The 12,674-nt window shown below is 46.0% G+C and overlaps 1 protein-coding gene across 1 annotated transcript in view; it reads left to right on the top strand.

Annotated features, from left to right (window-relative positions):
- LOC309553071 (C-type lectin domain family 10 member A-like) overlaps positions 1-12,674 on the top strand; it is a gene marked incomplete at its 5' end in the record, with an annotated part of 117,834 nt that overhangs the window by 23,842 nt on the left and 81,318 nt on the right. Inside the window, 2 exons of the mRNA XM_082253970.1 lie at positions 10,625-10,660; positions 10,879-10,953. Of these exons, the coding sequence (XP_082110096.1) occupies positions 10,625-10,660; positions 10,879-10,953 (111 nt within the window). The remainder of the gene's footprint in view (positions 1-10,624; positions 10,661-10,878; positions 10,954-12,674) is intronic.

Genomic DNA, 12,674 nt, shown 5'->3' on the forward strand with positions numbered 1-12,674 from the left:
AAAAAAATGTAAAAATCTAAATTTTTTAACATTTTTGGCCAATTTGTTTTCTGCTACCTATGTTCGGTAAAAAAAAATCACAATAAGCGTATTTTGATTGGTTTGCGCAAAAAATATTGTGTTTACTATCTAAGGGAAAGATTTCTGTCATTTTTGGTGTTTTTTTTTTTTTTTTTTTAACGAGTAATGGCGGCGATCTGCAAATTTTTTTGCGGGACTGCGACATTGCGGCGGACAGATCGGACCCTTGACTGACATTTTTGACACTTTTGGGGGTACCAGTGACATTACTACAGTAATCAGTGCTATACATATGCACTGTTACTGTAAAATGACGCTGGCAGGGAAGGGGTTAATTTTTATTGAAGAGGGAGGGGTTAATGTATGCCTGGTGCTTACTAACGTGTGTGTGGGGGGAGGTGACTGTGTGACACAGGGACAGATCGCAGGTTCAGCTATGCTGAACCCTGCAATCTGACCCTGTCTGTCACTTAGGAGATCCGCCCGCTTTGTTTACACAAGTGGGCGGATCTCCAGACTCGATTCCCCGATGATCGGGGAAGAGCAGTGGTGATCATCACCACTCCTCCCCTGGCCCGACTCCCGTTATGACTGAATACAGCGGGAGCAAGCCTCCGGCGGCACGCGCGTGCCGCCCACAAGGGGAGGAGTCCAGCAACGTAGGTCTACGTCGCTGGACGGGAACGAGCCACTGTGCCGCAGTACCCTCAATGTGACCGGTCGGCAAGTGGTTAAGGTGAGTTTCAGTTTGTCACATTCATTTCTTTTATCATAGTGGTTTTTACCCATTTTCAAATGAGATTTTCCCAATAATCACCCATTGAAAATTGCATCAAATGACGTCTGCCCATGTGAAAATGTACAATATTGCCGCACTCCAGGCTGCTTTAAAATATACCCATGAATTGTTTTACCACATTTTTGGACATTTTTTCCCTTACTCATCTTAACTGTTTTTCACTAGTTTTGCATTTGGCTGGGGTCAGTGTCACTACTGGCAGCATGAGGCAATACCTGGACCCGATAGAGGTTGCACAGGCAGTCCAACTCCTCCAGGATAGCACATCAATACGTACCATTGCCAGAAGGTTTGCTGTGTCTCCCAGCACAGTCTCAAGAGCATGGAGGAGATTTCAGGAGACAGGCAGTTACTCTAGGAGAGCTGGACAGGGCTGTAGAAGGTCCTTAACCCATCAGCAGGACCGGTATCTGCTCCTATGTGCAAGGAGGAACAGGATGAGCACTTCCAGATCCCTACAAAATAACCTCCAGCAGGCCACTGGTGTGAATGTCTCTGACCAAACAATCAGAAACAGACTTTATTAGGCTGGCCTGAGGGCCCAACGTACTCTAGTGGGCCCTGTGCTCCCTGCCCAGCACCATGGAGCTTGATTGGCATTTGCCATTGAACACCAGAGTTGGCAGGTCTGCCACTGGCACCCTGTGCTTTTCACAGATGAGAGCAGGTTCACCCTGAGCAAATGTGACAGATGTGAATAGGTCTGGAGAAGCCACGGAAAATGTTATGCTGCCTGTAACATCGTTCAGCATGATCAGTTTGGTGGTGGGTCAGTGATGGTCTGGGGAGGCAAATCCATGGAGGGATGCACAGACCTCTACAGGCTAGACAATGGCACCCTGACTGCCATTAGGTATCAAGATGAAATCCTTGGACCCATTGTCAGACCCTACGCTGGTGCAGTGGGTCCTGGGTTCCTCCTGGTGCACGACAATGCCTGGCCTCATGTGGTGAGAGTATGCAGCCAGTTCCTGGAAGATGAAGGAATTGATACCATTGAATGGCCCCCATATTCGCCTGACCTAAATCCAATAGAACACCTCTGGGACATTGAGGTTGCACCTCAGTCTGTTCAGGAGCTCAGTGATGTCCTGGTCCAGATCTGGGAGGAAATACCCCAGGACACCATCCGTTGTCTCATTAGGAGTATGTCCCGACGTTGTCAGGCATGAATACAAGCACGTGGGGGCCATACAAACTACTGAGGACCATTTTGAGTTGCTGCATTGAGATTTCAGCAAAATGGACTCACCTGCTGCATCATTTTTTCACTTTGATTTTTGAAGTGTCTTTGAATTCAGCCCTCTGTAGGGTGATAATTTTCATTTCCATCAAACGATGTGACATCCTTTTGTTCCCTACACATTACCCAGTCCATACCAGTATAATGACCCAGTCCAAACCAGTTACAGTCCAGACACAGTTACAGTCAGGTCCATAAATAATGGGACATCAACACAAGTCTAATCTTTTTGGCTCTATACACCACCACAATGGATTTGAAATGAAACAAACAAGATGTGCTTTAACTGCAGACTTTCAGCTTTAATTTGAGGGTATTTACCTCCAAATCAGGTGAACGGTGTAGGAATTACAACAGTTTGTATATGTGCCTCCCACTTTTTAAGGGACCAAAAGTAATGGGACAGATTAACAATCGTAAATCAAACTTTCACTTTTTAATACTTGGTTGAAATCCTTTGCAGACAATTACAGCCTGAAGTGTGGAACGCATAGACATCACCAGACGCTGGGTTTCATCCCTGGCGATGCTCTGCCAGGCCTCTACTGCAACTGTCTTCAGTTCCTGTTTGTTCTTAGTGCATTTTCCTTTCAGTTTTGTCTTCAGCAAGTGAAATGCATGCTCAATCGGATTCAAGTCAGGTGATTGACTTGGCCATTGCATAACATTCCACTTCTTTCCCTTAAAAAACTCTTTGGTTGCTTTCGCAGTATGCTTCGGGTCATTGTCCATCTGCACTGTGAAGCGCCGTCCAATGAGTTCTGAAGCACTTGGCTGAATATGAGCAGATAATATTGCCCGAAACACTTCAGAATTCATCCTGCTGCTTTTGTCAGCAGTCACAGCATCAATAAATACAAGAAAACCAGTTCCATTGGCAGCCATACATGCCCACACCATGAGACTACCACCACCATGCTTCACTGATGAGGTGGTATGCTTTGGATCATGAGCAGTTCCTTTCCTTCTCCATACTCTTCTCTTCCCATCACTCTGGTACAAGATGATCTTGGTCTCATCTGTCCATTGGATGTTGTTACAGAACTGTGAAGGCTTTTTTAGATGTTTTTTGGCAAACTCTAATCTGGCCTTCCTGTTTTTGAGGCTCACCAATGGTTTACATCTTGTGGGGAACCCTCTGTATTCACTCTGGTGAAGTCTTCTCTTGATTGTTGACTTTTACACACATACACCAACCTCCTGGAGAGCGTTCTTGGTCTGACACACATACACCTCCCTCCTGGAGAGTGTTCTTGATCTGGCCAACTGTTGTGAAGGGTGTTTTCTTCACCAGGGAAAGAATTGTTTGGTCATCCACCACAGTTGTTTTCCGTGGTCTTCCGGGTCTTTTGGTGTTGCTGAGCTCACCGGTGGGTTCTTCCTTTTTAAAGATGTTCCAAACAGTTGATTTGGCCACACCTAATGTTTTTGCTATCTCTCTGATGGGTTTGTTTTGTTTTTTCAGCCTAATGATGGCTTGCTTCACTGATAGTGACAGCTCTTTGGATCTCATATTGAGAGTTTACAGCAACAGATTTCAAATGCAAATAGCACACTTGAAATGAACTCTGGACCTTTTATCTGCTCCTTGTAAATGGGATAATGAGAGAATAACACACACCTGGCCATGGAACAGCTGAGCAGTCAATTGTCCCATTACTTTTGGTCCCTTAAAAAGTGGGAGGCACATATACAAACTGTTGTAATTCCTACACCGTTCACCTGATTTGGATGTAAATACCCTCAAATTAAAGCTGAAAGTCTGCAGTTAAAGCACATCGTGTTTGTTTCATTTCAAATCCATTGTGGTGGTGTATAGAGCCAAAAAGATTAGAATTGTGTCAATGTCCAAATATTTATGGACCTGACTGTACATTTAAAAAAAAAAACTTTTTTTTTTGCGTTGCATTTTTTAGATGTTAATAATAAAAAATCAGGAGATATCCATTACCATTTACCACCAAATGAATGACAAATTCATCCTGAAAAAAAATAAGGTACAGTATAAAGTGCAAAGGAGTGATGATATGTACAGTTTTACTAACACATGTCAAAGTTGCAAAATTGTGCTTAGGCATTTAGCATCAGCTTTTGTGCATTAGGAAGGGTGCTTTGAAAGGGGTTCCCCCCAAAGGTCCACACAGAACACCGCGAACAGAGGAAAAGTTAATTTGAATAAAGGAACCCCGTTGAAGTCTATGGGGGACGAACCTCGAAAATCAAAATGGCCTAATTTTGAAGACTTTAATGCAAGTTATTGCCCCAAAAAAGTGTATGGGGGTCCGGGTCCTGACCTGGGGAAGATGTAGCAATGAAAAAAAAACGTTTTAAAAAACGATCTTTTTAAAGGAGCACTGATTTACTGATTTTAATAAAGCTTAACGTGAAACTATAAAAATTAAAACAATCCTTCAAATATCGTGTCTGGGGGGTCCCCTGAATGTGCCTGTAAAGTAGTGCATCTCTACCATGTATGTAGCCTGCTGCAGCAATACTGACATTTCTAAAGCAAAAAATGTCATATATAAATATACATACAAATTTCAAATCGCATTTACTTGTCATACGGGTGCAGAAAAATTGGACCTTGGTTGTTGGTGGTGCCTAAACACCGTAACCCCTCGCAGTTACCAATTAAAATACTCAAACTATCGCCTGATATGATGTAATCGATAGCCCTATAGATGATCTGTGCTGCTTATAGGATGTACGCAAGTGACAGATTAACAATACTCTCACTGATATGATCTAATCGATAGCCCTATAGATGAGAAATCTCTCTCCCTCCCTGCTAGGAATGAATGACTGGCACTGAAAAACTGCAAAGAAACAATTCTCTCCCTGCCTGAAACACGTTCCCGGCCCTTCTTACTAGGAATGTCTCTCTGCACTGTCTGACAAACTTCAAAAAAAGCTATTCTCTCCCTGCCTCACACGCGTCCCTCTCCCTGTCTCCTCGCCCGCACAATGACACTACACACTGCGGCTGCACGGGCAGCTTTTATGTAGTGTGGGGCGTGTACTTGGCCCCTGAGCCATGATTGGCTAAAGGCAGCCTGCCTTTAGTCCAATCATGGCAGAGATCATTTGATTGTCCAAAGCATGAGGTCAGGGTGCATGCTTTGGCCAATCACATAACGTGAGTGCATTATGGGTGGGCACTCGAATTTCCCACGAAGAAGCACATTTGTTCGTCATTCAACGTACGATTGAATGACCGATGTTCGAGTCGAAATTAGCTTCGACTCGAACTCGAAGCTCACCCCTAAAAGGGACCGAGCTGTCAAAGACATTGACACTGGCTCACGATCATGTGAACACTGTGACAGCTAATCACAGCGATCACATGATTGAGGCACACTTTCCTGCTATCTAGGCTTAAAGACTAGGTTAAAGGGGCACCAGAGCTGGATGGGAAGGGGTTAAAAAAATGTGTCCAGTGCATCCCTTTTTCAAATTTTGGAGTTTGATCAGAGAGGAAAGAAGACTAATCCTGAAAATGCAGGAGAAGACACCACCAAATATTTCTGTTATTTACCACGATGGATCCGAACAATCACCCAAAGATTCAACCAAAAATAAGAAAATAACTTCTACCGTACCTTCAAAATTCAAGATTCACTGCCTGCATAACAAATAACTTGGAAAAAAAGGAAGGAGCGTACTTTTTAAAACTTTCCTTTAGGCTCTATTTACACTAAAGCCTCGTACACACGCAACAAATTTCCGCCGACCGGCCGTCCGTCTTTTGTCCAGAGTGGTGTCTGTTGGTTGGAATGTGCCTAGACTGCACACGAATTTTCCCGCACGACAGAATTCTACTTCAGAAGTGATGTCATGTGTTGGATTGCTTTGTATGTGTTCTTTCTTCTCTGAGCATGCCCAGTCTTGCTCATAAGATTATTCCCTGTCGAAATCTGTACTGACTGCAGGAAAATCGGACGTGTTTTGACGGTGGACAAAAATTTTATAGCCTGCACACCAGAATTTTTTCGGCCGAAAAGTCAGAGTCGTTGTCGAGAGCATCATACTAACAAGCCGAAAATCAGCAGATAGGTCGTTGGACGAAAATTCCCGGCCGAATTTCGACGCGTGTGTACGGGGCTTTACTGTGCAAATGTAATGCTTTTTGATTACCCATAGTATGCTCGGGGGGGGGGGGGGGGGATCCATGTGAATAAGTGTAGGCAAGGAGCTCCATTAAAAATAACGAGAGCCTGACAGCGCCCAAAGCTGTTTGAGACTTTTCATAAGTAATGGCTCATGTAGCTATTGCCTTCAGATGATTGTCCCCAATGATTTAATGTGGCTGAATAAGCAATGATGAATAAGCAAAATCCACAGTAAAGATGGACAACGCCTAGACAACCTCTGTGCAATCTGTGAACTAAGAGCCGGTTCACACTGTCGCGACCTCTAAGTCGCCTCCTAAGGGGCGACTTGTTAGCGCGACTTTCAGCGCGACTTGTATGATAGACGACTTTGTACGACTTTGTATTTGGCCAATCAGAATATGATGGTTGTGGGTCATGCTCAATCACACAAAAAAAAAGTTCTTAAAAATTGTCGTTTTTGAGAGAGCCAATTATTGAAAACATTATTGAAAAAAAAAATTAGATTTCTTTGGATTTAGTGTCTGGGGGGTCTAAAAAGTGTACTTGTGAAGTTTCAGCTCTGTGGCATGTCCAGAACCAGAAAAAAAGATAATTTTTCATAGAATTTTTAGTAGCACAGGGATAGTGGCTCCGCTCCTTTTACACCTGGGCATTTTTGTTGTAGGCGTTTATTGGGCATTTTTTGGGCGTTTTATTTATTAGCCAGGCATTCCCCACTGGACTCCAGAACCCGAAAAAAAAAATGAAATTATTTGCAGGCATATGGCTCCGCTCCTATCATACCTATATGTGTGTATGTGTATAAATACATATAAGTGTGTGTGTATATATACCCCTGTACAGAAGTTCAGATGTTATGCCTGCCTCCAAAGACCCCCAAAAAATGCCCAAAAAAAACACCTGCAACAACACACCTGGGCGTTTTTGTTGCAGGCGTTTTTTTGGGTATTTTTTGGGCGTCTTTGGAGGCAGGCATAACATCTGAACATACTTCTGTGTAGGGGTATATATATACACATACACATATATAGGTGTGAAAGTAGCAGAACCCTATGCCTGCGCTAATGAAATTATTTGCAGGCATAGGGCTTCGCTCCTCTCACACCTATATGTGTGTATGTGTATAAATACATATATGTGTTAGGGCTGCCACGACGCGTCGACGTAGTCGACTACGTCGACTACAAAAAAACGTCGACGTGCGGAAAAAGCGTTGACGCGTCAACGCGTGACGTCACACGCCCCCGGCCGGCCGCCGCGCCGCTTGAAGCATTGCCGGCCGGGTGAAATTCCCCCGCCGGGCTCCGTCGGAGACAAGAGGTGAGCACTGACCATCTCCAGCACCCCTGTACTGCCACAGCTTCTGCCGCAACACATTCGCCATCCTCCCCGATCACCCAGCTGCGGCGCTACACCGGTTTGTAATGGCATGTACTAGGTGGGAGGGCTTACTGGGGGGTCTGTACTGGGAGGGGGGCTTACTAAGTGGTCTGTACAGTACAGACCACTTAGTAAGCCCCCCTCCCAGTGCAGACCCCTCAGTAAGCCCTCCCACCTAGTACAGTCTGTACTAGGTGGGAGGGCTTACTGAGGGGTCTGCACTGGGAGGGGGGGGGCTTACTAAGGGGTCTGTACAGTACAGACCACTTAGTAAGCCCCCCTCCCAGTACAGACCCCCCAGTAAGCCCTCCCACCCAGTACAGACCACTTAGTAAGCCCCCCCTCCCAGTGCAGACCCCTCAGTAAGCCCTCCCACCCAGTACAGACCACTTAGTAAGCCCCCCCTCCCAGTGCAGACCCCTCAGTAAGCCCTGTACTAGGTGGGAGGGCTTACTGAGGGGTCTGAACTGGAAGGGGGGCTTACTAAGGGGTCTGTACTGGGTGGGAGGGCTTACTGGGGGGTCTGTACTGGGTGGGAGGGCTTACTAAGGGGTCTGTACTGGGAGGGGGGCTTACTAAGGGGTCTGCACTGGGTGGGAGGGCTTACTAAGGGGTCTGTACTGGGTGGGAGGGCTTACTGGGGGGTCTGTACTGGGAGGGGGGGCTTACTAAGGGGTCTGTACTAGGTTGGAGGGCTTACTGAGGGGTCTGTACTAGTGTACTGGGAGGGGGGCTTACTAAGTGGTCTGTACAGTACAGACCACTTAGTAAGCCCCCCTTCCAGTACAGACCCCTTAGTAAGCCCCCCCCCTCCCAGTGAAGACCCCTCAGTAAGCCCTCCCACCCAGTACATACTGTACTAGGTGGGAGGGCTTACTGAGGGGTCTGCACTGGGAGGGGGGCTTACTAAGTGGTCTGTACTGGGTGGGAGGGCTTACTGAGGGGTCTGTACTGGGAGGGGGGTTTAGTAAGTGGTCTGTACTAGGTGGGAGGGCTTACTGAGGGGTCTGAACTGGGGGGGGGGCTTAGTAAGTGGTATGTACTAGGTGGGAGGGCTTACTGAGGGGTCTGAACTGGGAGGGGGGCTTACTAAGGGGTCTGTACTAGGTGGGAGGGCTTACTGAGGGGTCTGAACTGGGGGGGGGGGCTTAGTAAGTGGTATGTACTAGGTGGGAGGGCTTACTGAGGGGTCTGAACTGGGAGGGGGGCTTACTAAGGGGTCTGTACTGGATGGGGGGGCATACTAAGTGGTCTGTACTAGGTGGGAGGGCTTACTGTGGGGGTCTGTACTGGGAGGGGGGCTTACTGAGGGGTCTGTAGTGGGAGGGGGGCTTACTGAGGGGTCTGTATTAATTACAGGATTAATTAGCTAATCAAAAAAACACAAAATTAAGCAAAAAAAAATAAATAAAAATAATCGTTAGATTAGTCGACTAATCGTAAAAATAATCGATAGATTAGTCGACAGACAAATTAATCGTTAGTTGCAGCCCTAATATGTGTGTGTGTATATATACCCCTATACAGAAGTTCAGATGTCATGCCTGCCTCCAAAGATGCCCAAAAAATGCCCAATGAACGCCTACAACAAAAACGCCCAGGTGTAAAAGGAGCGGAGCCACTACCCCGCGCTAATAAAAATTCTAAGAAGAATTATCTTTTTTTTCTGGTTCTGGAGTCCAGTGGGGAATGTGGGGAATGCCTGGCTAATAAATTTCCTTCTTCTTCATGGAAAGTCGGATCACAAGTCGCTTCAAATAAGATAAGGAGGCGACTCCCATTGAAGTCTATTGGCACAAGTCGGATACAAGTCGCCTCAAAGTAGCACAGGACCCTTTTCTGAAGTCGGAGCGACTTCAGTAGTGCCAATTAAGACGGCACTCATTGATTAACATTGCTTTTGTTATGTCAAGCGACTTGGGGCGACTTGAGGGCACACAAGTCGCCTCACAAGTCGCGGCAGTGTGAATGGAACCTTAACCACTTTACCACCGGAGGATTTTGCTGTCTTACGACTGGGCCACTTTTTGCGATTCGGCACTGTGCGAATTTAACTGACAATTGCACGGTCATGCAATGCCGTACCCAAACCAAATTTATGTCCTTTTTTTTCCATAAACAGAGCTTTCTTTTAGTGGTATTTGATCACCTGTGCGATTTTTACTTTTTGCGCTAAAAACAAAAAAAGAGCGACAATTTTGAAAAAACAACAATATTTTTCACATTTTTTATATGAAATTCCCCCCCCCCCCCCAAAAAAAATGTAAAAATCTAAATTTTTTATCATTTTAGGCCAATTTGTTTTCTGCTACATATTTTTGGTGAAAAAAAAAATTACAATAAGCGTATTTTGATTGGTTTGCGCAAAAGTTATTGCGTTTACTAAGGGAAAGATTTCTATCGTTTTTGGTGGGTTTTTTTTTTTAACGAGTAATGGCGGCGACCTGCGTTTTTTTTTTTTTTTTTTGCGGGACTGCGAAATTGCGGCGGACAGATCGCACCCTTGACTTACATTTTTGACACTTTTGGGGGTACCAATGACATTACTGCAGTAATCAGTGCTATATATATGCGCTGTTACTGTAAAAATGACACTGGCAGGGAAGGGGTTAATTTTATTGGAGAGGGAGGGGTTAATGTATGCCTGGTGCTTACTAACATATGTGGGGGGAGGTGACTGTGTGACACAAGGACAGATCGCAGGTTTAGCTATGCTGAACCCTGCAATCTGACCCTGCCTGTCACTCAGGAGATCCGCCCGCTCAGTTTACACAAGCGGGCGGATCTCCAGACTCGATTCCCCAATGATCAAGGAAGACCGGCGGCGATCGCCGCCGCTCCTCCCCTTGCCAGACTCCCGCTGTGACTGAATACAGCGGGAGCGAGCCTCCGGCGGCGCGCCGCCGAGAGAGGGGAATGTCTGGCGACGTAGGTCTACGTTGCCAGGCGTTATCGAGCCACTTTGCCGCAGTAGAGCTCTAGTGAGCAGCGGTAAAGTGGTTAATCTTAGTTCTCCAACATCTAGAAAATAACTCTAATAACTCTGATTTTCTGCTTCTTTCTTAGATAAAAGTATCAGAGAAGAAACGTCACAGATAAATGGTGAGTGTATTGAGGATTCTCTAATTGATTCACTTGTTCAAAAAGCAATAGTACTGTAGCGGAAAGTGCAGCAGACATGCAAATGGCCCACATTTGGAGGGAGCGGTGTACGCTGGGTAAGGTGTGTTCCTTTTTGGCACTTTAGAATATTGGAGGGCATGTTCTGTGAGTATCATTGAGTGTGGGTCTATAATGAACCTCCCTTCTGATATTTACAGGTTCTCTTTCCAGTGACATTCAGAGCGTTCGGGAAGCTGTGAAGAAACCAGAGGAAGACATCCAGAATGCAAACAGTAAGATTGTCTTATTCCACTGTCTGGAACACTTATCCATCAAACCCCCATTGACCACAATGTACATATTACCAAATGTATTGGGACTCCTGCCTTTACATGCACTCTAATGGCATCCTAGTCTTATGCCTCGTACACACGCAACAATTATTGGCCGACCGATCGTCTTTTGTCCAGAGTTGTGTTTTGTCGGTTGGATTGTGCCTAGACTGCACACGAATTTTCTCGCCCAACAAAAATCTACTTCTGAAGTGATGTCATGTGCTGGTTTACTTTCCGTGTGTTTTTTCTTCTCTGAGCATGCCCAGTCTTGCTCATGAGATTTTTGTCTGCCGAAATCTGTACTGACTGATGCAAAATCGGCCGTTGTGTTGACGACCAACAAAAATTTTATAGCCTGCACACCAGATTTTTTTCGGCCGGAGTGGGGTGTCGGAAGCATCATACTAACAAGCCGAAAATCGGCCGATCGGACCTTGGCCGAAAATTCACGACCAATTATCAACGCGTGTGTACGAGGCTTTAGTCTGTAGGGTTCACTATTGAGTTTGCCCACCCTTTGCAGCTATAACAGTGTCAACTCTTCTGGGAATGCTGTCTATAAGGTTTAGGAGTTTGTCTAAGGCAGTGTTTGACCATTCTTCCAGAAGTGCATTTGTGAGGTCAGGCACTGATGTGGACGAGATATCTAATTCATCCCAAAGGTGTTCTATTGGGTTTGAGGTCAGGACTCCCTACAGGCCAGTCAAGTTCCTCCACCCCAATCTCACTCATCCATGTCTTTATGGACCTTGCTTTGTGCACTGGTGTGCAGTCATGTTGGAACAGGAAGGGGCCATCCCCAAACTGTTCCCACAAAGTTGGGAGCATGAAATTGTCCAAAATGTCTTTGTATGTTGATGCCTTAAGAGTTCCCTTCACTTGAATTAAGGGGCAAAGCCCAACCCCTGAAAAGCAACCACACACCATAATCCCCCCTCCACCAAATTATTTGGACCAGTGCACTAAGCAAGGTCCATAAAGACATGGATGACCGAGTTTGGTGGGGGGGAACTTGACTGGCCCGCACAGAATCCTGACCTCAACCAGATAGAACAGTTTTGGGATGAATTAGAGTGGAGACTGTGACATACTCGTTAACCCTGTGGACAGCCTTCCCAGAAGAACTGAAGCTGTTATAGCTCCAAAGGGTGGGCCAACTATATATTGAACCCTATGGACTAAGACTGGGATGCCAAAAAAGTTCATATGAGTGTAAAAGGCAGGTGTCCCGATACTTTTGGTAATATAGTGTATAACCAATCCTCTCCCTGTCTGTGTGTATAATGATTTAGCAAAATGCAGCACTGTCCCCATAGGGCCTGCTGTATGACTTCTTGGGCCTCCTCTGATTACCAGCACACAGTCACTTAAAGCGGAGTTCCACCCAAAAGTGGAACTTCCGCTTTAGGTAGTGCTAACCCCCTGACATGCCACATTTGGGGGGGGGGAGCGAGTACCTAGTTTTGACAGGTACCCGCTCCCACTTCCGCTCGGAGCGCCACGGCACCCTGAGCGGAAGTTCTCCTCTCGCCCTCCCTCCCTGCAATCTTCTGGGACATGTCAGAGGTCCCAGAAGATTGCCGGCCAATCACGACGCATAGCGCAACTCGCGCATGCGCAGTGCATACCCGGCTGTGAAGCCGCAAACTGTCACAGCCGGGTGCCCACACCAGTGATGC

This window comes from Pelophylax lessonae, assembly GCF_965119305.1.
Source record: "Pelophylax lessonae genome assembly, chromosome: 4".
Lineage (NCBI taxonomy): Eukaryota > Metazoa > Chordata > Amphibia > Anura > Ranidae > Pelophylax > Pelophylax lessonae.